Genomic DNA, 26106 nt, shown 5'->3' with positions numbered 1-26106 from the left:
AATAAAATAAATAAAAGATCAGCACTAAATTAAACATATAAGCTGTCAATCAAGTGGAAACATCTTGGGGAGGCCTTCATCCAGCAGTGGATCAACATGGTGATAATGATTAATCAAAAAATGGTGGCCTTGACTGAGCCTTTTATGAACTTCTACCTCAGAATATCCTCTGGAATAATCACAGCCATGCAAGAACAAAAGCAGATATCTGTAGTGCACCCTCTCTAACGTTTCAGATTTCCAAAACAGTGCCAAGATCATAAAGGCAAGCCTGTGGTAATTATATTCAGGGTTCAATAAATGGTCTCCTTTCACTTGTTCCATTCAGTTACGTTAATTAAACTTTTTAATTACAAAACAACCGAAGAAAGCTTTCTAAATCGATTGGACAACCAGTCTGTGAATCTTACATCCTAAGGACAATTGTTTAGAGTCCAGAGCAATAAAAATGTCAAGTAAAAGTTAATCTTTGGCACTGTTTATCTGTCCCACAGTGTCAATGAGTCAGCCATGCGTTTTTACAACAGAGCAGGAGTGCGGAGGAGCGTTTTTTAGTGAGGGACCTGACTTACCCCGGAGTCTTTTCAGCCGCTGCTCCCTCCTCCTCCTCCGGACCACAAGCAGCAACACGAAGAGCAGCACGATGCCCACCAGGATGCAGGAAATGGTCACCATCATCTTCAGGCCCTCATTGGTGGACAAGCTGTCTTTGCTCTCGTCCACGGTTTTAACGAGGGGCGGGATGGTGCCTGGCAAAAACAGAATGAGCTTTCAATGATAGAAAAAAGAAACCAAAACAGAAACAGCAAAGCAAATGGGCAGTCCTGACTCCTGAGTGGAGGAAGAGAGAATCCTAATTGACCTACTATGATTGACCAGCTGATATTGCCCTGTTGAGCCAAGGAACCCAGCTAACCATTTCTAGTAGTATGATACAGCCTATTATAAAGGTGACATAATTCCTTATTATTATTCATAAGAACATAAGAACATAAGAAAGTGTACAATCGAGAGGAGGCCATTCGACCCATCGTGCTTGTTTGCTGTCCGTTAATAACTAAGTGATCCAAGGATCCTATCCAGTCTATTTCTGAATGTTGCCAAATTGCTTCAACCACATCGCTGGGGAGTTTGTTCCAGATTGTGGCGACTCTCTGTGTCAAGACGTATCTCCTGTTTTCTGTCTTGAATGCCTTTAAGCCCAATTTCCATGCATGCATCTTCATGTATCTCAAAAGGAATTTTAAGAGTGCCGATACCAATAATGCAAGGAGTTTGATTTCACAATGTATCCCTTCATCGAAAAGATCACTGGCAATGCATTGCAAACAACTGCATTGCAGAGTAATCAGCATTTGACCTTTGAGGCTGTTCTGAGCTGGATCCAGCTTTACACATTGCTTACCACCAGCAGCTGAGCAAAACAGCAACCAGAGGGATGAGCACAGAGCGACACTTTGAACCTACTCTCTCTTCAAACACCTTTTTGAGGACACTTAGAGGAGAAAGCAATAGCCCAGCCTTGTGTAACCTGGTGGATAACCTTTGAATTGCTAAGAACTGCAAGAAAGTAAATTGTTCATACTCCCTCCACAGGGGGACGGCACCAAATTATTGGATTAATTCAACTGCAATCGATACATCTGTGATAGAAGCATCATAAAACTACCTCATGGGGCAGTAGTAGTAACTGACGCCAGCATAAAATGAACTGATATTTTGCAGCCCATTCATCATTAAACCCAGAACTTCTTAAGGTTGCTTTTTTTCTAATTTAAAGGAGAATAGAACCCCTGATAGCAGGCTTTAATTGAAAGATAGGGAGCTGCTGAAATTTACCGCAAACTTTATCACATTTTCAGCTCTCAGTGTTAGAGCTCGGCATGCTACATTGTTTGATAGTGAGAGTTATTGTTAAAATCATCTTAATTCCTTTGTGTTTGTGTGAGTGTCTCAAAATACAATCATGACAAAATTTGAATATTGGCTGTGCCTGCTGATAAGACATTTAAACATCTATATAACATCTATACACATTTAAACCTCACAAACCACATGGCATATATATCGCTTTTTATTTGCTTTTAAACTAATTGTGCTCTGTTGTATATAAACATACAGGCTATTCCAGGCAATGTACAGTACAAAGCTATTCCCTTTTAAGGTATCCATTTAAAGATACCAGGAAAACCCAATTATATAAAAAGATACCATCTGTTAAAGCACTAGACATGTTTAGATTAGCCTTGTATAATGAAATTCCTTATTTTGTGCCCAGAGAGAACCTAGTATTTTTTAAATTCAAGACCCAGTGTTGCGCAAACCCAATGGCAATCGCCTGAACACTGAACACACAAGTCAAAGAATGCACAATATTCAAGTTAAAGGGAACTCACTGCCATCATAGTTCAAAGTGGCGAATTTTGCCTTCTTCTCGGCGAACCCCGCGCTGTTGCACACGCGCATCTGCAGCTCATACCACGTGGCCTCCTGCAGGTCATACAGGATGTAGCTCTTGGACAGAGAGGTCCTCTGGGCCGTGGTCCACACTGTGGTGTCGACTGGGCGGTACTCCAGAGTGAAGGAGGTGATTGGACAGCCACCATCGTTCCAACCAATCAGATTTAGTCTGACTCGTGTGGAGTTGATGCTGGCAAATAGCTCCTGTTCTTTGGAAAACTGCGGTTCTGCATGAAGAGAAGCAGGTCACGATATTCAGTGACACAACAGAAACAAAACAAGGACAACAAGATATACTTAAATGCAGCTGCTTGTATATCAAACTCCACTTAGAATGTAATTACAGGGAAAACAAAAAAGTGACAAACCATGTGAGAAGCTTTAAGGCTGTTAACCAAAACTGAAGCCCCTCATTCAGTGTTAACAGTGTAGTCCCACACAGAACACCAAAAGCAAACAAAAATATAAACACAACATGTAAAGTGTTGGTCCCATGTTTCATGAGCTGAAATTCACAGAAATTGTCCATACACACAAAAATCTTATTTCTCTCAAATTTTGTGCACAAATGAGCATTCCTCCTTTGCCAAGATAACCCATCCACCTGAAATGTGTGGTATATCAAGAAGCTGATTAAACAGCATGATCATTACACAGGTGCACCTTATGCTGGGGACAATAAAATGCCACTCTACAATGTGCAGTTTTGTCACACAACATAATACCACAGATGTCTCAGGTTTTATGGGAGTGTGCGATTGGCATGCTGACTGCAGGAATGTCCACCAGAGCTGCTGCCACAGAATTTAATGTTCATTTATCTACCATAAACCGCCTCCAACATCGTTTAGAGAATTTGGCTCTATGTCCAACCGGCATCATAACCGCAGTGTACCACGCCAGTCCAGTACACCACAGCTTCTTCACCTGCAGGATCATCTGAGACCAGCTACCCAGACAGCTGATGACACGGTGGGTTTGTACAACCAAACAATTTCTGCACAAACTGTCAGAAAGCATCTCAGGGAAGCTCATCTGTGGCTCATTGTCCTCACCAGGGTCGGGACCTGACAGCAGCTCTAGTGGACATTCCTGCAGTCAGCAGCCAATCACATGCCCCTCAAAACATGAGACTAGAAATCCATAGATTAGGGCCTAAAAAAATCAATATATGAACTGTAACTCAGTAAAATCTTAGAAATTGTTGCATTTATATTTTTGTTCAGTGAAGTATTGAGTACAGGGATGAATAACATTATTGTTTTTTTAATCAGTGGGGGGAGGTGTGGTTTATCTGTTTTTTACATTTTTTCTTTCTTTTAAAGACTAAACAGGCAGTGAACTTGAATCAGTACAAATATGGAGAACCCCAATAGGATGTCAATATAGACACCTGTATGTATCTGTAAGACCCGGGGCTTTCTTACCTTTGCCGTGTGTCTTGGCCTCGATGATCTCACTGATGCGCCCCGGGCCCACGCCATTCTGAGCCGTCAGGGTGAACTTATACCAAGTGCCACACTTGAGGTTCTCCAGGCGATATGACCTCTCGCTTGGGCTGATGGGAAAGCTGCCCCACTGCTCGCTGTTGTCCTCTGAGTACTGTAGGATATATCCTACAGAGGAGAAGGGGGCAGCTTTGCAATTAATTCATAAACTAGACATTTGCTGGTGGTGCAAGTTCATAGTGTTGGGTCAAAAAAGGTTAAGGTTGCTGAAGAAAGCGGGCAAGCTGCTCTGAAAGCACTGCTGAATATTATTTAATACTCATTCAACATGCATGTAGGAATGTGCTAATGGAAGCATTATGTATGATAATTTCTGTTATCCACTCCAGTGCCTTTTGTGTTAAATGATCTGGGGGTTGTGCGTGGTTGCCATACAGCTGAAAAACGTTTTTAAATTCCTTTCTTATTTCAACAGGCACAGAAGATTACAGTGTGGATGAAGAATACCCTCTGCTCATTTCAGCATTTTTCTTTCACTAGTGGACCTGAAACCATGATTGTGGGAGAAGTGCCTAAATAATATAAGAAAGAGACACCGACGAGAAGGGATATTTTTCATTTTCCCACGAAATAAGCCCGACGTTGGTCAAGTCAAATAGCTTTGTCCACCACTGCATAATCTCGGAACGGCCGCATATTGAAAAAGACATTTGCCTGTAATGAATTGTTATCTCAAGTGCAATTTGGATTAGCATAGTTCACCTTTGTTTAATACTAAACCAGAAATGTAAAAGTGCTGAACATGGTAGAGCTAAAGCTTTAGCCCTGGCACAGGCGGAGGAATTAGAGAATCTCGGAAGGAGGCAAAAGGGAAACCCTGTATTCAGAACATTATGAGTTATATATTTCATAATTACACATTTAAGATAACTTAGCCACCCATCCTTCTTGCTGTCAGGATTACTCTCCCAAGTGATAAACGGTCTTCCGTTCTTAGGCTTGGACTCGGAGAATCCTCACTCAAACCGCAGATTTTCTATCAGCTAGGGTTTTCAATTTTCATTTCCCTAACCAACCTCACTTTGTTTTCTATTCTGTATACCTATTGTAATATTTCACTCCGCCACTGCGGCGTAACAGTAAATGGTAAAAAAAAAAAAAAGCCCTAATCATTTTTTGCCAGACAAAAGAAAAACAATCTGCAACAACGTGGCCCTCATTGAAATTCAGTGCAGGGGAGCTGCTGTTGCTTGATTTTAAAATGATTATTTTTTCCCATACAATTTCTTGCTTGTTTTAACAAGGTGACCACCAAGGGCTCAATGGCATTGCTCTCTTACCTCGGATGGAGCTCCCCCCATTGTCCCCAGGAATCCAGGACAGAGTGATGGACGAGGAGGTTGTCTTGGACACCGTGAGACGAGGCTGGTCTGGTGGAACTAAAGCAGGGCGAGAAAACAAAATGTTCTAGTTCTAGTGACCAAACTTATTCATTTTCACCCATTATCATGTGCCCTTCTGGATTTAATTAAAAGTTATCTAAATTAAACTAGAATTGAGAAGAAAGTAGGATATTGAAACAGTGGAACTCCACAGGGAACGACAAACATGTGGGACTATTGTTTCCTACTGAATCCCGACCTACAAGCTGATGGACCTGTGGCCATGAGGTAGAGACAAATTATGTATTCTTCTTATTCTAATAATTTAAATTATGATAGTGGAATGCCGGGACTTAAATTTAAGTTTCCTTCAGTTTCCAAAAAACTATGTGAAAAAGTTAAAATCTCATGGCCTAAGATCTCGATAAGATGGCTATAGCAAATTGTTTTAGTTTTTTGGGAGCTCTTACAAAAATGTGTTTTTTTTAAATCTCAGTTTCTATATGTCCTAGCAGGAAATATTTTCTATATTTATTTCTTACCTTGAACTTGTAGGTTAAGCACAATCTCATCTGAGCCCCAGTTGTTACTGGCAACACAGCTGTAATACCCAGAATCCTCTGCTTTCACTGTCCGGATGACAAAGCTCCCGTTGTTGTAGATACTGCGCCGTCCATCGATCAGCACAGGAGCGGGACTCCCATTGCTGAAACATGGCACATTATGCTCAGAGATTAATGACAGCCATCGTGACGCTCAATGCCATCCATAAAGTAAGTAATCTCTTAATTGCATTCTATTAACATTTTCAAAATTACGATGCTGTCTACAAGGCATCAAAGATGTCACACATACGACTGGCTTGACAACCTCCTTATGTGTTTATTCATTATGCAGAATTACTGTCACTTTATCACCATCTTGTTTCAGAAGGAAAGTAGTTTGGGGAAAGTGTGGGTAGAGTATGATATATAGAATTACTTGCTGGTGTACTGATTTCACCTTTTTTATAAGTGTTATAACTTTGTGGAGCATTCATTAAAATGGGAAACTTAGACACTTTAAACCATGTAAACACATATAAACACATACTTGTTCTAGCTTTGCTTTAGCATGAATCAAACCATGTGTTACAGTAAGTGTCAGGTGTTAAAGTGGAACTCTATAGTTTCTCAGGTTATTCTATTCTATTCTATTCTATTCTATATCTATTCTGTAGAAACATATTCTGTGGAGTGACATCCAGCTCATTCTATGAAACAGAATTCAGAGATCGACATTGTGCAGTGTGGAGTCGCACAAGGCAGAAGAGAAAACAGAAACAATGCAGAAACATATGCACCATCAAATATTCATTCTTGCTCCTGCAGCTTTTAAGAGTACAGATAAGACCTGGAATGAAATCTGTGGGCCTCCAGATGCGCAGCAGCAGGCTTCGGCTGCTAGTTATGGCGTTTCAGCTCATGGTGATGGACGTGCTGAAAGCGAATAGGCCTGTCTGTGGTTACAGGAGTTGCTTTTACCTCTCTTTCAGCCATTTCACAGTGGGGGGCGGATCCCCTACCGCCTTGCAGGGAAGAACAATGTCTCTCATCCAGGGGGTTGTCACGGTGCCACTGAACGTCAGGATTCTGGCAGGGGCTGGTTGGGAAAACATGTGCTTTTCAATATTAAACAGCCTTCAAACAGGGAGTGAAGAGTGGGATGGGGGGAGGTACTTGATCAACCAAACCAAAGTGAAGCTGATGGAATTGGCAGGCCTCTTCCAGAAGCTTTGGAAAATTATATCTTATTTATAGACAACTGGTTCAGTGCAAGGAGAGGCATGATGGGAAGAGGAAGAGGAATTCAAAAGACTCCCGGTTAACATTTCCCGGTTTGCATTTGAAGGCACCATTACATGAAAGGGAGCATCACTGCAAATACATCCACTCCACCAATGATTTACCAGTTTCCATTCTTTCTTGTGAACATTTAGATCTGTGCGGTTGATTTGCCTGCTTCCTGCTCCAATGGCATATGCAAAGCTCGTTCCTTTACCTTTAGCTAGCGGCTCGACGGTTATGATGTCACTGGCGTTGCCGCGGCCGGCTGCTGTTACTGCAACCACCCAGATGCTGTATTGTCGGTTCCGGCTGAGGTTTGGGACGCGGTAGTAAAACACATCGGGCGAGGCTTCGAACTCACTGATCACCTGGGAAGTAGAAAGAGACAGAAAAGAGCGGTGATGGTGTAGGTATGCAACCTCTGTCATAACCTGTCCTCTTACAGTTAATGCTTCCAAAGGGAAATAATGTAATATTTGCATATACGTTTACATATTTTTTTGTAGCACCTCAAAAACATTTTCTTGAATGTTAGGAATGTACAGAACTGCTGGGGGAGAGAGATTAATTACTTTCAACGAGATGCCCCATTGTGATAGTGTTTATGTACCATCCCTTGGCTTCAAAGAGATCCGTGTATGATGTGCTGCTCGATGTTTCTTTCCTCCACCCCTGCCCCCGCACCTCTGCCCCCTCCCCCAGCAAACTCGCAGCAGAATCAGATAGAGCCGTCACGGGCAGGAAGAGTAAGATTTATATGGGCTGTTACTCATGGTACGTGATCGATTTTCTAATATAAGGGCAATGGATCAATGGTGAAGGATGATTTCACTTAGCAGATTGCGTGATGATGTAGTGGTGCTGTCAGGGCTTACCGTGGGGTAGGGGTTGGAGCAGAAGACGGTGTACTTCCTGATGATGCCATTGAGCTTGAGCGGGGGGAGCCAGGAGACGAAGACCACGGAGTTGGTGGCGGCAGCAGCTTTCACACCCCCTGGTGGTCCTGGGACTGATGGTAGGAAAGAGAGATGCAAGGTTGTCATAAGTTGGTGCTGACCCTATTCATCCTTTAGGGCACTGCAGACATTTCAGCCTGGTCTTACTCTTACTCTTACTCTGTACATCAGCATGTCTCCCCACCCCCAACTCCCATGTCACCCTGTGGTGTCCCTACCATCCTCTTTGGTGCGGGTGAAGATCTGCTCGCTGCGCACCCCATCCCCCGCGCGGGTGAAGGCCAGGACTTGGATGCTATAGTTGGTATACTTCTCCAGGCCGTCCAACTCCAGGGACGGCTGTGTGGTGGTGACATTTCTGATCTCCCCCAGCTCTAAGGGGAGGACACAGAACACAGCACACATCAGAGTGCCGTTGGACCAAAAAAGGTAAGTTTCTTAATATCAGCATTCGTGGTTTGCTGCAACAGAGATACTAACACAGAAGATAACATCGGGGGGAATTTCAGCCCAACGTGCTGCTTCGCCTCTTCGGGAAAACTCATAAAGTTTCCAGCCAGCTCTTATTAACACAGCAGCCTTGACCTGGAGGAGACTCTGCGTACTCTACACTCAGCCCTTGCTGTCTGACACAGAACGGCCCACCCGCTGTGCTTAATTTACCCCGGCTCGCTCTTCACTTTTGTCCTCTAGTTCCGCAGTTTGAAGTGAGATGGAAATAATAATATACTGGAGGGTGACCTTGTCAGTCTCTGCATAGGCTTGAAACACCCTAACCATCTTATCCTAGAACTGGGTTCTAGGAACGAACACATCGAGGTCTCCCTCCCTTAACCCAAGCATGCGCAAGACTTACCGAGATTCCCAATACGGTCGCTAGATCTTTCAAGGAGTACCCACTCCCTGACTCCCCTTGTCCTTCCATCCTCTCATATTAAATAGTACCATTTATCTTGTGCAAGAAACACAATGTAAATTAAGCACATTGGATTGGGAATGTAAAGGGTAGGGGGGAAATTTTTTGTATTTTATGAATATGCCAAAAAATAATGTGATTATTATTTTTAATTTGGGAATTAACAGTGAGCTCAATGCACGTTTCATTCAAGTGTGAGTTATGCCTGAAGTGTCTGTTAACTATTACCTCTTAGCCGACACAAGTGTAACATCAAAACAATAACTACGACACTCTCAAACCTTTGGGGATATTTTATCTATGATCCCTTTGCCTTTGACACAGTGGGAAAAAAGGAGTGGGGGGGGTAAGGGGGGGTACTGTCCAAATGTAATTGCATTTGTATTATCAGTATCCCTATAAATGGGGAAATGTTCCACCGTATTTTCGTTCAGCAGTTCGTTTTCCCCAGTGCTTTGTGCATTCATCTCCGTTAAACACGGTTAAGCAATTAAAAAATAAATTGTCTCAGCAAAATTTGGATTGAGAGTCTTGACATTATGGAGTGCTGTAAATAGAGCACTTCACGGAGATACGCTATTGTCTGAGAGGGCTAAAGTGATTTTTTTTTATTTTATGGGTTTAGCAAGTAATTCAAAATCAACTTCCCAAGAGATAAAACCACTAGTTCTGTGGTTATGGTGAACTTAATTCACTGAAAGAGAAAGAATGCTTAAAAGTGTAGAGTTCATACACTACACAAACTGAAAATAAAAATAAAAATAACAGAAAGTTAAATAAATAAAGCAGGTAAAGGTTAAATTAATGTTAAGTCCCTTTACACATTAAGAGACAAATAATAATACAAAATGTCGATTAATTCTAGAAAAAAGCAGTATGTGCAGATGTGCACTTTTTATAGTAATCAGCACAACTGCAGTGTTGCTTAAATACTGTGTTCAAAACACTAAGACATAATTGATTGTGCTTTATATTCCATCTGTTATGTATGCTTGGTTAGTTTCATGTCATTTATTTCAGGAACTTGTTGATAACGTGATTGTATTTTTCATTTATCTCTTCCAATGTAGTAAATATTTTTATGACCTACCTAGATTTTAAGTGCTTTGTGATGGTGCTGATTATGAAAAGATACCCTATAAAAGGATTGATCGATACTGAATTACACTGCGGCGGTATTCAATTGGTATTTTGCCAAAGAAGCAAAAATATCATCAAAAATGCTGTTCTTATTGTTTGTGGCAAAAACATGTGGTTTGTTACCCACACAAAAACATTCTCACTGTAAAGATATTCGCCACAATTACCATGGGCCCTGGAGAAAAAGCTACACATCTCCACCTAGTGGTACACAATAGGAAAAGCAAGGTTGTGTCCTGTAGCATCAATAGAACCGAACAGTTTTCAAGGCATATTGTTTTTAGGTTTTTGATAGTTTGCTCAGGTGCATTTCATACCTTGGAGAAAATGTTTTTCTAAATAAAAAAGTGTAAAATATAATTTGAATGACACATGTTAAGTTGTGTATGTAATTATGTGCAGAAATATTCATAACTAGTGGTCACAGTGATGAGGTGAATTAAAAACAATCAGAAATTTGTATTTTTTCCAGTACATTCCCAACAAACTGAAATTGCTATTGTACTTTTACAGGCAATGGTTATGGTGTATCCATTTATATTCCCATTATCTGCAATGTTCTGCTCTTTTATGTACCAAAAAAAGTACACTCTTGAATTATGCAAGCTTGATTGGGCTGTCACACTGTAACACTTCATTCGCCATTCAAGCGCGATGAGATTGCAGGCCAACACACAGTGACAGATTCAGGGTTAAAGGTAACGCTGTTGTCAGAAACAATCTCTCTGACATCTCCCAGGCATGGCGTGGCTGAGTGGTATTTAAAACCTGCTGCTCTGTGAGACTTTTAAGGTTTAAGTTGAGAGACTGTGGTATATAACCGGGCGGATTTAGCTTTAATCCTTTATGATTCCTTTACTCTCCATGCCCACGGTTCCTGTTAAAGAGATGAGGTTAATGTTCTTTTATAGGGGACACTGGAGATTTTGAAATACGTGTAAAGTAAACGCTCTTGATTTAGCAATTGCCTATTCAGGAAAATATATTCCTGATACCTACATGCATTTCCAAGAGTCTTCCAAACCATGCTTGTGATTTGAAATGCTTTTATGCAGTGCGTGAACAATGCCAGCCATGTTACCATAAAGCCAGCAAATTCAGTGCTGGAGACGTTATGAAAGCCACCATATAAACAGAGCGCTGTTGTTTTGCAAAGCTGTCTTCCACCTCTGACCTGACTTTTCAGAAACCGCAAATGGAAAGACAGGTGTTGTCAGCAAACTGAAAACCACACGTATCCCTCACCCCCGTCGGGCAGGTTGGCCCAGTAGATGACACGGAAGCCCTGCAGGATGCCGTTGAGGGCTTCTTTGGGGGGCGTGGACCACGACAGAGAGATGGCCTCGGGGGACGTGGCGGTGGCCTGGACGTTCTCTGGGGGGCGACTGGGCACTGGGGAAGGACAAACAGACTCCTGTCAGCTCCCTGCAGAGAGAACCTCATCCCCTCCCACTGCGATCTCCACTGCAAGCAAATCAATCACTCCAGCGCAGATGTACAGCGTAAAACAGGCAATAAAGCACAGAGCTGACAAAGCCTGTAATCAAGGTCCAATCGAGTCCCTGTAAAAGCTCTGTGCTGTATTCGCATGCGCCAACTTTCATTCCTGCGTGGTAAAACCTTATGCAAAAAGATATGGGTTTTAGAAATACAATAACCATCGCTTATGGATCACACTTTTTAAGTGTCTGTGTTAACAAAGATTTCTCTCTAGTTTATGGCCACTGCGAGTCATTGTTTCTTTGCTTCTTGAATATATTTATTTTTGCCCTTTTAAAATTTTAAATACAATTCTATGTTATTTTTCATCATCAGGACAACTTGAAACATTGAAGATTAAGGATCTGCATCTTTGCACCAGGCCTCTGTTGGAGAGAAGTTAAAATGCAAATGAAATTTCAGCAAATACATCAGCGAAGACAGTGCAAGTGGAAATCATTACATTTCTAAACAAATGTCACAATCATTTATATTTGCATAACATACATTAAATACAATAAAATTTGACCAGCTTTTGCTGATTTGTATCCGAAAAAATACACATTATTGATAATTACAATCATCATATTTCCTGTCCAGTTCAGTTCTTAGAATACTATCAAAGACACAATATGTCCAGTAGAGGGCTCTCTTCCACAACCATTTACACATTTCATTAAACAAATAAACCAGACAGAAAAATTAAGGGGATATATTCAATGTTCATAATAAATATATAGATATATGCATATAGTTTTAAATAAAACATTATCTGCTTTGATTTACAATATCCTAAAAAGTTATAGACCAGTGGTTCTCAACTCTGGTCCTGGTGGAGCCCCTACCCTGCTGGATTTTGTTCCAACCGAGCTCTCAATTACTTAACTGAACCCTTAATTTAACTTAATTTCTAAAATAAAAGCCTCTGAATTATTTTAAACAATAGGGGGTTTAACTTTAAAATTGTATTAAGAACTTATCTTATTAAGGAACCAACTTTTTATCATTTACACAATTTATAAAGTAAAATATAAGCAAATTAGTTAAATTAAGCATTCAGTTAAGTAATTGAAAGCTCGGCTGGAACAAAAACCAGCAGAGTAGGGGCTCCTCCAGGGCCATGACTGAGAACCACTGTTATAGACCAACACATTTTTAATTGCATTTTAATAACCATATACCGATTGGTATCATTAAGCTCCAGCCCCAGCCCCTGTGCCCCTGCCCTCTCACCATCCTCCAGTGTGGTGATGATGAGCTCCTGGGAGGACGGCCCGGTTCCTGCTCGGTTGGAGGCGTGCACCACCACGCCATACTGGGTGAACTTCTTCAGGTTGTCCAGGGTGTAGACCTCGCTGTCCCCCGTTGTCTCGATGCTGATGATATTGAACTGGAAGGTGCCGCCAGTGCTGTACTCCCGGTAGCCAATCTGGTAGCCGCGGATCATACCATTCTGCAGGTGCTTCTTGGGAGCCTGTGACAGATGGGCATCGTGGGGGTTTAGTAGCTTATATATATAGAAAGTGTGACTTCCAGTGTTTTTTGGATAAAAATAGTATTCTTCCCAAATCACATGCATGCATATTTCTGAGGAACCAGTTGAGCATTGCACACTGCCATTGTATTGCTCTCTATAATAAGATAAATACTGAATGCATTCCAATGAAAATACGAACTCTACTCATGGCCAGAGACTGTGAGAACTGCTTTACCTTCCAAGTAACCTTGATGCTCTGAGAAGAGACTGGTTCCAACAGCACCTCCTGGGGGGGACCATCAGGTGCTGAAACGAAAACCGGGGCTTGTGAACTACAGTAGTCTGAGGAGCTGATAACTATACCAACGCCAGAACAACAGTTTGTGTGAGGGATGTGATAGGATGTATACAAGTCTATTGAATGGAGCAGCAGGAAGACAAAATACGACAATCTATAGTTTTGTCAGTAGATGGCACCAAAGAGCTGAAATTCAATACTTCTAGTTCTGCTGGGAAAATTCTTCATGTTCGGTGAATAGTTACAGACCTTTACAAATAAAGGGGTTGTGGATCTTTAGGGTCAGTCTCTATCCAACACAAACAGCACACAGACTGACAAATGAATCAACGGAAGAACACACAGAAATAGACACACACACCGATGGATAGACTGACACCATGTGGTCTGAGCAGGGGTACAGTGCAGTCTGGCCTAGGACTGTGCTTTAGACCGAAAAGATGGGTCAATCTGTTGAGAAGTGGGCCACGATGTGTATCGACCAGAATGTGACATTTATGACCGTAGACACTAATTGAAACGGCTTGCTTTAATTAAAGGGTTGGGTGCTGTTCAATACTGTATCAGAGCCCCGGAAGCATAAATCAGTGTTATTTATGGTACCACCATTCAAAATCTCTGTTTATCACCAGTGAGCATCATGGTACATTTTCCCTTTCTCTCCTCATCTGCAATTTAACACAAACACTGAGATACATCCACCGACAAAAACTTCAGATAGTGAGGGTAAGAACAGAACACTAATAGGGTTGAAAAGTGGGCAAAAGAGAACAGGAGTGTGGGTAAATGGCTACCTGCTTCATCGGTGGTGATGGTCAACTCATTGCTGGCCTCGCTCTTGCCAATGCGGTTCTTGGCGTACATGCGAATGTTGTAGGTGGATGATGGGTGCAGGTCGATGATGGTGGCCTGGTTCAGCTGAGGTGAAACATCTTTGGTTCTCTGGACTGAATCCCAGGAGTCTGCAAATTGAGGTACCAGCAAGCATGAGCATTGGGCCCAGATGGAGCCAATAAAATATACTTAAACAAGGAAATGTAAGAAAAGTTATTAAAACCAGAGGCCATCAAAGGGTAATTAGGGCTATACTATATATAGGGCAATTATTGTTATTTTTTGTTTACATCCCCTGTGTTCAGTTTCACTACCTGACCAAAATGTCCCAGCTGACAGATGGGGAATCAACAGTTACCTGATTTGTTCTTGCACTCAATGTCATAGCCAGTGATGGGGCTGTTTCCATCGAAGCCCATTGTCCATCGGAGGGCAATGCTGCGGTCCTTCACTTCTCGGATCTCTACCTCCGGGGGGTCGGGGGGCTCTGCAGGGACAGGAAGATGTGGAACAGGACTGGACTGCTACACCAAGAACCTTGGAAAGAACTACCATCGTTCACCTCAACACTTTCGGTTAAAAATGTTCTTTCATATTACACATAAAAATGGTAAGACACTCATAATGTTTTGAACATTAATTCTGTGGAAGTTTACCTTGCACTGTTAGCTGAATGATGCCTCTGTCTTCTCCGTAAGAATTGATCGCATGGCAGGAAAAAAAACCAGAATCCTCTCTGACTGTGGGCAGAATCTGCAGACAAATCAACCACAGCCCCGTTAATGCAATTGTGTAAGAATAAATAACGCACATATTTGATCAAAACCGGCCCACTGGGTTCAGGCCAGATGCAGGGAGTTAACTCGGGCCTCTCTGGGCTGTCCGACCTGTAAGGTGGAGATGACCTCGTCTGCCACCTCCTTGGTGGAGACTATGTAGCGGCTCATCTCGGGGTTGATGATGCGGTCCTCCTTCTCCCAGCGCACAATGATGGGCTTCTCTCCATGGGCCGTGCAGCTCATCTCCTTCTTCTGCCCCTGTGTGGCCAGGGTGGTGTTGGGGTAGGACGTGATCATGGCTGGGACTGAAAATACAGGAGGGAAGCAGTGAAGGGAGAGACTGGACAATCGACAGCCTGTATCGACCTGCACTGACCCAGTTGTGTGTGTGTGCTTTAATCGTACAGAATGGGCAGAGAGAGTCAATGAAACGGTTCAATTCTGCAGTTTGTTATCAACTAGCTTCAGTTTTTTACAAATCTTACAATCAATTAATAGCAGTTACAGATGAGGAATAGTTTAAGAATATCTCGGTTTACTCCTAATGCCTACAGTGACTTAATAGTTTTCTACAGAGGACTAACCACTTAAAAGAGTACTCTTCAAAATGAACATTTGTGTTGTTTGTTTTCTGCTTATCTGCTGTGGTTAAGGGAAGCCGACGCACTGACGTTTTAAAATATGCAGGCCGACGATCCATAGCTCAGTGCAACTCTAAAATATTTAATCAAAAACAAATTTACAAAGCGAAAGCCTGTAATCACTTTAGTCTGAACTCTCTTCTCCCTACAGCTCGGAAAACGCTGCCATTCATAGCGAGCCGCATCTTGGTGTGTTTGCTTTTGTTTAACACAAGAATCCCCAGAGTTATCTGCACACACAAGTGGATATACCCGAGCCTGGGCTTGTCTCATTAATGTTTTTGGTTACCATCAGAAACCCCAGTGTTAATTGCTGGTTGCATGACATTTACAGTATTCTGTGGGCTATATACAGAAGCTAAACAATAAGACAGGATGGAGTCCCACTCATTAGAAACAGAATATTCATTTACCATTAAAATAGAAACAATGACCGAGGGTATAGTTACTATTTAAATATACAGAGTATTCGAATCTGGTCAATAGTTTAACTTCATCGCACACATATAAATTCACGGCTGTGTCAGTGAGTTAATTCTGTAAAATGTTGTACTTTATGCATGCTGTTAAGTTTTTTTATGGTTCTATCTCATTAACTTTGTGTAAGCACTAAAACAGACTTTCTTTCCTTCTCTGAGGAGAAGCAATAAAAGCACACTACTCAACACTTTCAGTTAATTTTACAAAAAGAGTCAGGGAGAGGAGAGAATGTTATAGATGTATATGTGTTCTTAGTTTTTCTTCTGGGACAGAGGTAAAAAGATACAAAAGTATAGTTAAGCTGACACAATGCCACACAGTTTTCAAAAGTGACATCACACATTGATTACCTGATGAACAAGCTCAGTTCAATGTAACATCTGCAAGTACTTTACCACAGGTTGTGATATTGGCTTCACATTTAAAAATACTTTACAGTAGATACTATACTATACTATAGTAGATAAAGTCTATATGCCCTGATATGGGTGAATTCATGCCAAAATCTACATTTTTACGTGAGGAGCCCAATGTAACTGTGGAGCTTTGGGCTGAATGTGAAACACACAAGAAAAGCCATCCAGACCAGCCACCGGTGATCCAGCACAGTCTCTCAGCTGAAACCGTGTCTTCACTACTGCTTCTGTCTCTCAATCTCTGTCTCCATCTCTCTCCGACTCTCCACAGATTTGCTATGGTTGTATAATGAAAGCACTTTGATAATCCATATTAATCACACACATCACCCCCCCCCCTCCCCATCCCCTCTCCACTCATACCCCCCCACTCCGTCCCCCAGACTGTGCCGCCCTGTTTGATGCCGCGCGTTAAGGAGTCTGGGTTACTCTGGAGCTCAGCGGCCCTGTGATGTGATTGAATGTGTCAGACTAAGGACTGCAAACGTTTATGGTTCATATCTTATTCACTCTGAAGCAGTTTCAAGCAGTGTAACAGAAAAGAAGGCTGATTTATTTTGCATGACAACTATGAATTTTAAGTAAGATGCATTAAAAAAAAAGGAAGTCTTCAGCTTTGCTAAATGTAATCTTTTTACCCAGGTTTTTTTTTTTCTTCTTAAAGATCAAAAATAACATAAACTAGAGACCTGGTGGCCAGTAAGGCTCAGTATTGCACTAAGATAAGTAGGAAGATTGAACATTGCTGAACTACAAGGGGTAACATGGAAATAAAGTCTGATTTGAACTTATATTAGGCTTTAATCTGGACTCAATCGTTGCCTAAAACTGTCAGTTCCAACCATATACATCTTGTTCCTTTTTGTTGTTTGTTGTTGTTGTTGTTGGGCATGATTGCTGTGGTGTAATCAAGTGTGAAGCAAATTGGTAAACAATACAATTCAATTACAGGCGGGAAAAAAATAAAAATAAAAATTTTGAGCCTGCCTTTGGTACATATACTGTAAGCCATAACCCCAGTCTGCCAAAGATGACAGATAATGTGGCACTCACATTCCCAAATCTGTACAATTAACGATTCAAGAGCACCGCCAAGAAAATAACTGGGTTCTGCCAACAACAAGAAAGCAGAGAGTAAATCTAATCTCTGCATATGTGGAGCTGTTTTGCAAAGCCCCAGGCAAGCAGAGTCTTCTTGATAATTCCTTAATTGCTTAGTTGATGTATTTTTTTAATATCCAGCGAAATTACGGCCCGCATAATAAGATGCAGTGGGAAACGCACAAAAATCCTCTGCAGGGAATCTGTTTCACATTATCAAGTTACTTTTAATTTTAGTCTCCAAATAGCACACGCTTGCTTCTCTGTACAGATCTTATACAGCTTCATACGACTTCAGCCTAGATACCGCTTTTTCAGATAACGCTGAATTGCTTTGAATAGTGATTGGTTGGCATATATTAATACACAGCAGCCAGACGGAGGGCAGGTTTGGATTTAAGTGAACAATTACAGTTGCATTTCAAAACACATATTATAAACATGAGGTCTAATGTTTCTTTTCTTCTTTGTTGACCTTGATATGAAGGAAATTTGGTAATGGCCTGGAAAAAATAAATAAAAGTTCAACCATGAAAGTAAAGTCATCCTACCACAGATTTGTGTGCCATAACAGAATGGGAAAATAAATCTATCAATTTAAATCACCAGCCTGTTCATACAGTTTACTTGCTTTTGGTCCAGTCCAAATGCCCAATTTGAATGTGCTTCATTGCCATTTAGATAATTTATTGTTATATTAAAAAAAAACACCCATACCTATCTGTGTTAAATCCATAATTTCAGTGTGGGTACGTCCACTTTCAACCAAATACTGCATCATAAATGTGTTAAATTGGCAGCAACCAGAATGATACAGCAAGCTACAATTCAAAACTACACATCCTGGAGAACAACAAATGCAAATCGCCCCTTCCCAAGGTCTGGGAACCCAGCTCTAATTGAAGTATTGACAGGTTTAAATGAAGCAGAAATACTCTGAAGAGCTCCAGCCATACACACGGAGAGTGGAAAGAAAGAGAGGGCGAGAGAGGGAGTGAGCGAGCGGTGCATGCTGGGACACTAATGGTTTTTATTCTCTGCCCATTCATGCGAATAAGTATACTTTTAAGCAAAGCATCTTGAGTCTATAAGCGCACAGTTCTGTGCTAAAAAGGCATGAAATACGATCTCCTGATGAATGACAAGTGCAGATGTGGTGGAATTAAACGGCTGCTCTGCCCACTTGTGCTCGTGGGCAGGCAGGCAGTCCTGGCAGAGCCCGGTGGATGCAATCCCACGGCAGAGACTACACTGGGAACCACGGCCCCTTCTCTAACCAGGCCCCTGGAGGACACCAGAGGGGCCAGACCTGTCAATCCATACAGGATAGGGACAACAGCTTCCCAAATGATAAATTACAGTGCTGGGGATTTTGCTCGGATCAGAACGCACGTCTGGTCTGGCCTTTTGAATTTGCCACATGCAACACTGGTTCATAAAACTTGGCCTGGTAACAGTAAATTCCCTCTTATCCCCACTAATTCCCTGCTAAAGTCTTCTTTCCTTCAAGGCTACCCTCTTTTATTAACTTTTATTATTAATGTTAGCAAGGCTGCTTCAGTAGGTGGTGAGTACCAGAAAACACAAGCTTTATTATGAAAAACTGTCTGCTTGTCTAAAACGCTGTTTGCTTTGTTGGCTCGTGCATTTTGGTTGTGAAGAAAAAGCAGACAATCTGCGTTGTTTATCACACGAGTGTCACAGAAGGTTTGGTTTCCTTGCCTACACCACAGGTTCCCTCAACAACCTTTTTTCCTGGAACATGTAGCATGGGATGTACAGTGTTGACATCACAGTCGCTCAAGACTGAGGGAAAATCCAATCTCCCCACCTGCCCCTGATCGCTGAAAGAAAGAGCAATACAGCAGCCTAGATAAAAGCTTGGGAAAAAATGATTGATTGCGCAGACGTTTTGTAGAAAACAAAACAACATCCACATTCTAGTAAACTGGCCAGAGGTACAATGCAGGCTGTCTTTTAAGCGCTTACATGTCACATACAGCCCTGGTGCACGTTTGGAAGCTAATGTAAGGTGGTATCATGATTTTGATCAATATTAGAAATACCAGATCAACTAAATAACACTTTGTTTGCGTGTACTGAGTGTTCTGAAAGCACCAGTTCCAGTCCCTTGTCTTGCTGTCGAAGTATCATCTTTTTACACTGAAATAAACTAGAATAAACAAGAATTTTCACAAGAATTCCATCATTTAAATGGTTTAAACTCTGGTTCAAATGAGGATTTAGTCACAGGAGTTTTGGCAACAGAAGTTAGAGGAAACAGTCACCAGTGTAGATGTGTGACGGTACTTCCCAAATTAATTCAAACTCATGCCAAGATCTGGAGAGCTTTATTTGGGGGTGAAAAATGGTGGATCAATCCCTGTAAATGGAAGTATCAAAGCCTTGACGATGGCAGCATTCATAAACTGAGCGGAGTTGTAAGGACAGGGAGAGGCGTTCTGCGTAGGGGGGCGTGGGCGACGGCAGAGTTGGGGGGCTTCAGAAATTCATGACTGGAAAAAATTGATTTGGGTTTGTTTTTATAGGCCGTAATTCCGCTCTGAATTAAATCCTCCTGCATCTCTCATATTCCCTGTCTTCTCAAATTAATGTAAGAAATATCTTGTTAAAGGTCTGTTAGCTACCAATTTAAAGTGAACCAAATGGCACTCTATACGTAGTGACACTATTCCGTGAGCTCCTGCTTTGTTGCAAAAACGTGTTCGACTGTTTTTCATTTCCACAGCACTGATGTACTGCCAGAGGATCAAATCATCAATAACAAATAACCTTAGAAGAAAATACAATCAAATCCATATATAAGTCTAAAGAATAAGAAGGGGGGAATATATGTAACTCCTTCCATTTTCCTGCAACAGATATGCCTAATAAGAATTGGTCCAAACAAAATGTAGCACAAAAAAACTATTCTTTAGTAACGTTAGTAGACCACAATTCTACAGATGTGTAATAAAAATGGTACAAATATCCCTTTTCATCCCCAGACTCCTGAGCATGATTTAAATACTCATATATTAGTGCTGCCACACTCACCGGAGATATAAAAGCCAACTTTAGAATCACCCCGTGTGTTTGCACATCTTTTACGAATACGGCAAGAACTAATTTAATACCAGACACCGCTGGGTTCCAGTCCAGTCTCGCACTGTATTTAAGTGTGCTTATGGGCTGTAATAGCCATAAAAACATGCAGGGCTGGGTTATTAAGTAATAATCACATCTCCAGAGAACTAAAAAATCTTTCACTCATGCTAACCCTCCCCATGTCCAGCGTTGATGGTTACACGAGACTGTGTTGCAGATTCCTAATTACTACAGCTCGCTCATCCACAGAGACGTTGTGTAATTAGGAGGGGTGGATCGGTTCTTAGAGTATGCAGAGAGGGACTCATTTGTAATGGGTGCCCCTCTGCTTCGGTCTCTACATCAAAGCGAGTGCACCTGGACAGACAAAACCCAGAGTCAATTCGCAAAAGCTAATGATGGCATCATTTATTGGATGAAATCACAACAAAACAACAAGTCTTATAGAATGATCTTTTTGCCCTTCACTTTACATACATGAACAATATCTAAAGCCATATCTCTTTCTCCATCGCTCTCTCTCGCAATACTTGCACACGCGTGTTCACACAATAATAATAATAATGATGATACTATTAGGAAAATAGTCACGTACTGCAGCGTACATCCTCCTAATCTCAAGGCATCCAATGAATAAGTGACATTTTAACAGGCATAATGGTCTTTCTCAGAAGAGCTATTAGCGTCATAATGATTCACTTTTTTCTTCTTTACCGAGTTAAAAAAAAAAGGAGAGAAACAAGAGCAAGAAATAAAATCCTCGGCAGCAGCGCAGGCTCACCGTGATTAGTGAGGAGGAAGAGACCAGGAACATTAAACCTGTTAATTATTCCGCAGGCCGAAAGACAAAAAGAGACACACAATTACTTCAGCCTGGTCCTCTCTCTGTACTAATTAGGCCGAGGCTGCGGAGAGCTCATTCTCTCATTAACTAATTACAGCTCAATGCTGGGCTACAGAATTCATTACAGCCGGCTGTTAACCCTGCTGCTCCTGGAGCTTATTGAGGCGGGTGGAGGCCACAGTCCCTCACTTCCAAGAAATGCATCCTTCTGGGGCTTCCTGGACATTTGTCACCGTTCCCCACATAATGCTTCTAATGCCTTTCTCACTTTCACCTTGACACGTTGCCACACCCACCTCGCATTCGCTGCCCTCCTTGGCCTGTCTTCCTATGATGAAGGTCAACCAAAAAAAAGTAATCCCATTTAACAGTTACCAAACCTTCCCTTTCCAACAACCAAAACAGAGTGAGAGGAACAAAATATTCAAACCAAGGTATTCCTTCCCCTAAAAAATAAAATCAACATACTTTCATATCACAGGCTTGGGGGAAATTAAGGTTGGGAAAGGGGTGGCATCAAGAATCTTGGGTTTCTATAGAGGCCCTGCAGGTCCTCTTATCTGCTCTGATTACTCCAGTACCACAACAGGGACACCAACATTTTCTCTGAAAAGACCTGAGCTAACTATCTAAATTGTTGACAGGTTTATTTTCAGCTTTTCTTGCACATCAGCATGCAGAACAGCTTCTATCCCCCTGTTATATCTTAATGAATGTTCAGATGAGTTTCCCATTTGATTCCTCATAATCCACGAAAACCAATCCATAATAATCCATAATCAGCACATATGTGAACCATTTGCGATCACACAGCACGTTTCCGTCTCAAAAGGTTCAAAATGAAAAGAGCTTGGCAGCATCCATCACAACTAAAACAATAGTTTGCGATAACCACGGTTATCTGAGAAAGAGAATACTACCCATAGGGGGACGGGATATTGCTCATTACCATGGGAACTCAAGAAAACATTGTCTAACAAAGCTGCATATAGGAGTGGCCTCAACTTAATGTAAAGAAAATGACAATATAGACGTGGCATGGCACCTACAGGGACCACACCCATCCATCCATCTATCCATCTTCGAAACCGCTTATCCTGGTGAGGGTCGCTTGGAAGCCGGAGACGATCCTGGCAGGCTTAGGACACAAGGCAGAAATACACCCAGGACGGGACGCCAGTCCATTGCTGGGCAACACACCCCAACAATCAAAATAAACCAGGAGCAGGGCCACACGGGGGCCAAACTCAACTGGAATAAGACTATAACAATAATACACTGAATGGGAGGCAGGGGCAACAGGCGCCTGCACACAACCTGTCACTTTTGCCAGGAGCAGGGCACCAAGGCCTGCTCAACTGGAAATACAACAAACATAAAGGAAATGGGAGGCAGGGGCCATGGCTAAATGACAGAAAAGGCTTTTGAGTCAAGAAGTTAAAAAGTGGGTGAAGGGCGAAAAGAGGCTGTCGCTGTGCATTCCTAAAAGCTTCCTAAAAGTGGCTTTGTTAGATAATGTGTCCATGAGTTCCCATTGTAACGGGCAATTTCCCAGCACCCTCTGGGTCTCGACTTGAAATAACTAATTTCAAAGCTTACAAAAAGGGAGAAGGACAAGGGGGTGAACCTAAAGTCCTAAAAAGTTCCTATGAAACAGATGCAAACCCCTGGAAGCAGGTCAGGGACCAGAGATAATGCCTGGTGCAACCCAGCCTGAGGGTCTCTGAAAGGGGGGCTGGCTCTCTCAGTGCAATGCTAATACCGTCTGGAACAGGCTGCCTCAGCACCCAGCCAACCACCTGCTACCCCAGATTCACCCCTCTGACTGCCGCATGCAGCCGCCGCAGCATTCTGCTTACTCAAGGAGTGTAATCTGATTCCTGGAATGCTCCGAGTGCACACAGTACAATGGGGCGACGTTTATAGTAAAGTAGTGTTTTTGCACGTGCCTTCATGGTACCTGCCTAGTGTACCGTCCCCGTTCAGTGTGGCACTGGGCCAGCCCCTAATTGACCTCTGCCATCCTGCAGGACCACCTGGTCTGAGTGGAAGGTTGACTACGAAATAACAGAAATAATAATTTGGATGCAGAGTTAATTATGAAATATGGGAAGATTAATTCTCCTATAGAATGTATTTTTGACCTGATGTTATGGATAGCTGATTTTTTTTTTAATTGTTTTTATTCTATCCTATCCTATGAAATGGCAAAATAACTTTCATGGAAGCTAGAGGGAAATGGTAAAATTCACGTCACAATGTACGCGTTACATGTTTATAAACATTTTTAAATTAACTTTTTTATTCAGAAAAATATAAGCAAGGTCTCAAACAGGCAAGATTTTGTTTCTACTTCTCTGTCTGAATTGGCTGGAAGCAGACGCAACATCGGCAACCTGTAACGCCGCCTAACTCTGAGCTCCGTGTTGCGCTGACAGCTGATCTAAGGTGCAATGGCTCCGCATGAGGATAATACACTTCAGCCTTCGTTTCATCACAGTGCCACAGGCTGCCTCTGAATGTAGGCCACACTACTGCAGCAGGCGAAGCAAGTACACTTAGGAGAAGAAATGTATATATACCGTATCAGCCATCCTTCAGTGGCAGCCAATGGAAGTAAATAGCACTTAGAGGGCAGGGGACTGACTGGTTGAGCGGAGCCACTCGCTATACAAAAATAATTCCCTTTGCTGCACAATTGGGCTCTGTCTGAGCGTGCTTTCTGATCTGCTTTTCTGAAATGGGTCTGCTAGTCCACTGGTAGGCAGATGTAGCCCTTCTAGGCCATTACAAAACAGGGTTGCATGTTGGGCCATTTCCTTTTCTTATCAGGGTTTGGTTCTTTTTTAATTTGATCTCCTTAACTATTTAATTGGTACCGATAAAGATCCATAGAATAGGCAGAAGATTTTTTAATTAAAGTCTGTTCCACAGTGTATTGTCAGGTTACGATTACTGCCATCAAATGCGGGGGTGATAGCAGACATCTACAAAAAAGGTTCCAGTCTCCTTTTAATATTCTATTCCATCATATGATCTGAAGAAATCAGGTTCACCTACACCTACATCCCCCTGCATTCAGGTAACATCCCTTCTTCCTTGCTTTCTAGATGTAATATTTGGTTTCCTAGTGGCTTATCTGGTAATGACCAGTAGTCAATCAATCCTGGGAGGTTCTGATAAATGACATCCCATAGTTATTGATCCCTAGCTGTATTGTCCAATGGAAAGACAAAACTCTTAAATTGACACAAGCAAACTGACACGACATAAGGGAAGGGAATGAAGAGAATGAAACATGGTTTCAAACACATTCCATTCCAATAGTTTTCTCATTATTGAATTGACTGTTCTACAATTAAATGACTAAATAACACAAGCCGTTGAATCAAATGTAAAGGCCAGTGGATAAGGACATGAAATAATAGAGCAGCCATCTTTCACTGCTTTTCAAAAGAGCAGTGTTGAGTCAGGGATTGTGACTGTCAATTGTAATATGACTTGGGCCAACATGTACCCCTGTACAAGCCGGCCTTCCTTCTCTTTAAGACAGCAGCAAGGCTAGAGCTGAGTTTAATAATCAGCTATTCCACATTGGGGTGAAAAAGGTGTGGGGGAGGACTACTTGGACAAACTAAAAAAAATAAACAAAAATATTTAAACACAATATTTAAAACGAGGCAGTGTTGCTTTAAAAGGGGGCAGCGCTTCAACTCAGCCAGTTGCTGACTGTACTCTAAACCTGCTGGCTACGACAAGCATCAGAATTAATTTAATCACAATGCTACTGGCCCCATTGTTACTATGCCTTCAGTCTAATAACCCACTAATGGAAACAAGGAATGCTACGTAAGCAATTCAACTCTCAGCGACAGGAACTATGACACGTGTATACGTTTCATTTTAAGGCTAGTTAAAACAGAAAGCTACCTTTTTAAGGTGCACACGAATTGTGTTCCCATTGTACTTTGAGGGCTGAGGGTGCACTTTCAGCAGTGTTTATGAATCAGCTATTTCCCCAGTACGAGCGAGTCTGTGCTTTGCTCCTAAGCAATTAAACACAGTGAAGTCACAACGCAGTACAGCTGAGGCACTGTACTGGGGAAGGTACGGACCATAAAACAACAACAACAAAGGACACTGATGTACATCATCAAACCTGCAACCGATAATCAGCCAGTCAGCTGCGATGTACATCAGCTTTAATTTTATCGCATCACCCTGGGCAAAAGTGTTGTTATGACGGCTGAACTGCAGTTTGAATAGCTGTAAAGGAAAATCAACAAAGGATTGCTCCAGTGACTTTCAGCACAATGTATTCGTGCTCGCGTCCCGCCGGCAGCGGCTGCCTGTTGTGGTAATGACACATGATGGGTGATTAAAGTGCAAGTCTTTGAATCAAAGCCTGCGCGGCTGGTCTGAAGAGGCAGCTAGCAGCACTGCTGGCTTGTTCGGCGCTCGTTGTAGGAGGACCTCATTAGGACAAACATGGAGACACCCAGGAGGGCAGGATGCCTTACA

General features: G+C 42.0%; 1 protein-coding gene across 2 annotated transcripts in view; it reads right to left on the bottom strand.

Moving 5' to 3' along the window:
- dscamb (Down syndrome cell adhesion molecule b) overlaps positions 1-26106 on the bottom strand; it is a 165439-nt gene that overhangs the window by 10495 nt on the left and 128838 nt on the right. For both annotated transcript variants that reach the window (XM_066699593.1, XM_066699591.1), the window contains 16 exons: positions 15104-15300; positions 14873-14969; positions 14575-14703; positions 14177-14344; positions 13320-13390; positions 12841-13081; positions 11374-11520; positions 8291-8446; positions 7992-8125; positions 7331-7484; positions 6814-6931; positions 5833-5996; positions 5249-5347; positions 3888-4076; positions 2397-2687; positions 573-749 (listed from right to left, as the gene is read on the bottom strand). In XM_066699593.1, coding sequence (XP_066555690.1) covers positions 573-749; positions 2397-2687; positions 3888-4076; positions 5249-5347; positions 5833-5996; positions 6814-6931; positions 7331-7484; positions 7992-8125; positions 8291-8446; positions 11374-11520; positions 12841-13081; positions 13320-13390; positions 14177-14344; positions 14575-14703; positions 14873-14969; positions 15104-15300 — 2532 coding nt within the window. The remainder of the gene's footprint in view (positions 1-572; positions 750-2396; positions 2688-3887; positions 4077-5248; positions 5348-5832; positions 5997-6813; positions 6932-7330; positions 7485-7991; positions 8126-8290; positions 8447-11373; positions 11521-12840; positions 13082-13319; positions 13391-14176; positions 14345-14574; positions 14704-14872; positions 14970-15103; positions 15301-26106) is intronic.

Source organism: Amia ocellicauda, chromosome 3 (assembly GCF_036373705.1).
Source record: "Amia ocellicauda isolate fAmiCal2 chromosome 3, fAmiCal2.hap1, whole genome shotgun sequence".
Classification (NCBI taxonomy): Eukaryota; Metazoa; Chordata; class Actinopteri; order Amiiformes; family Amiidae; genus Amia; species Amia ocellicauda.
Note: the sequence above shows the minus strand (reverse complement) of the source record. Positions and strands in the feature narration are given on the sequence as shown.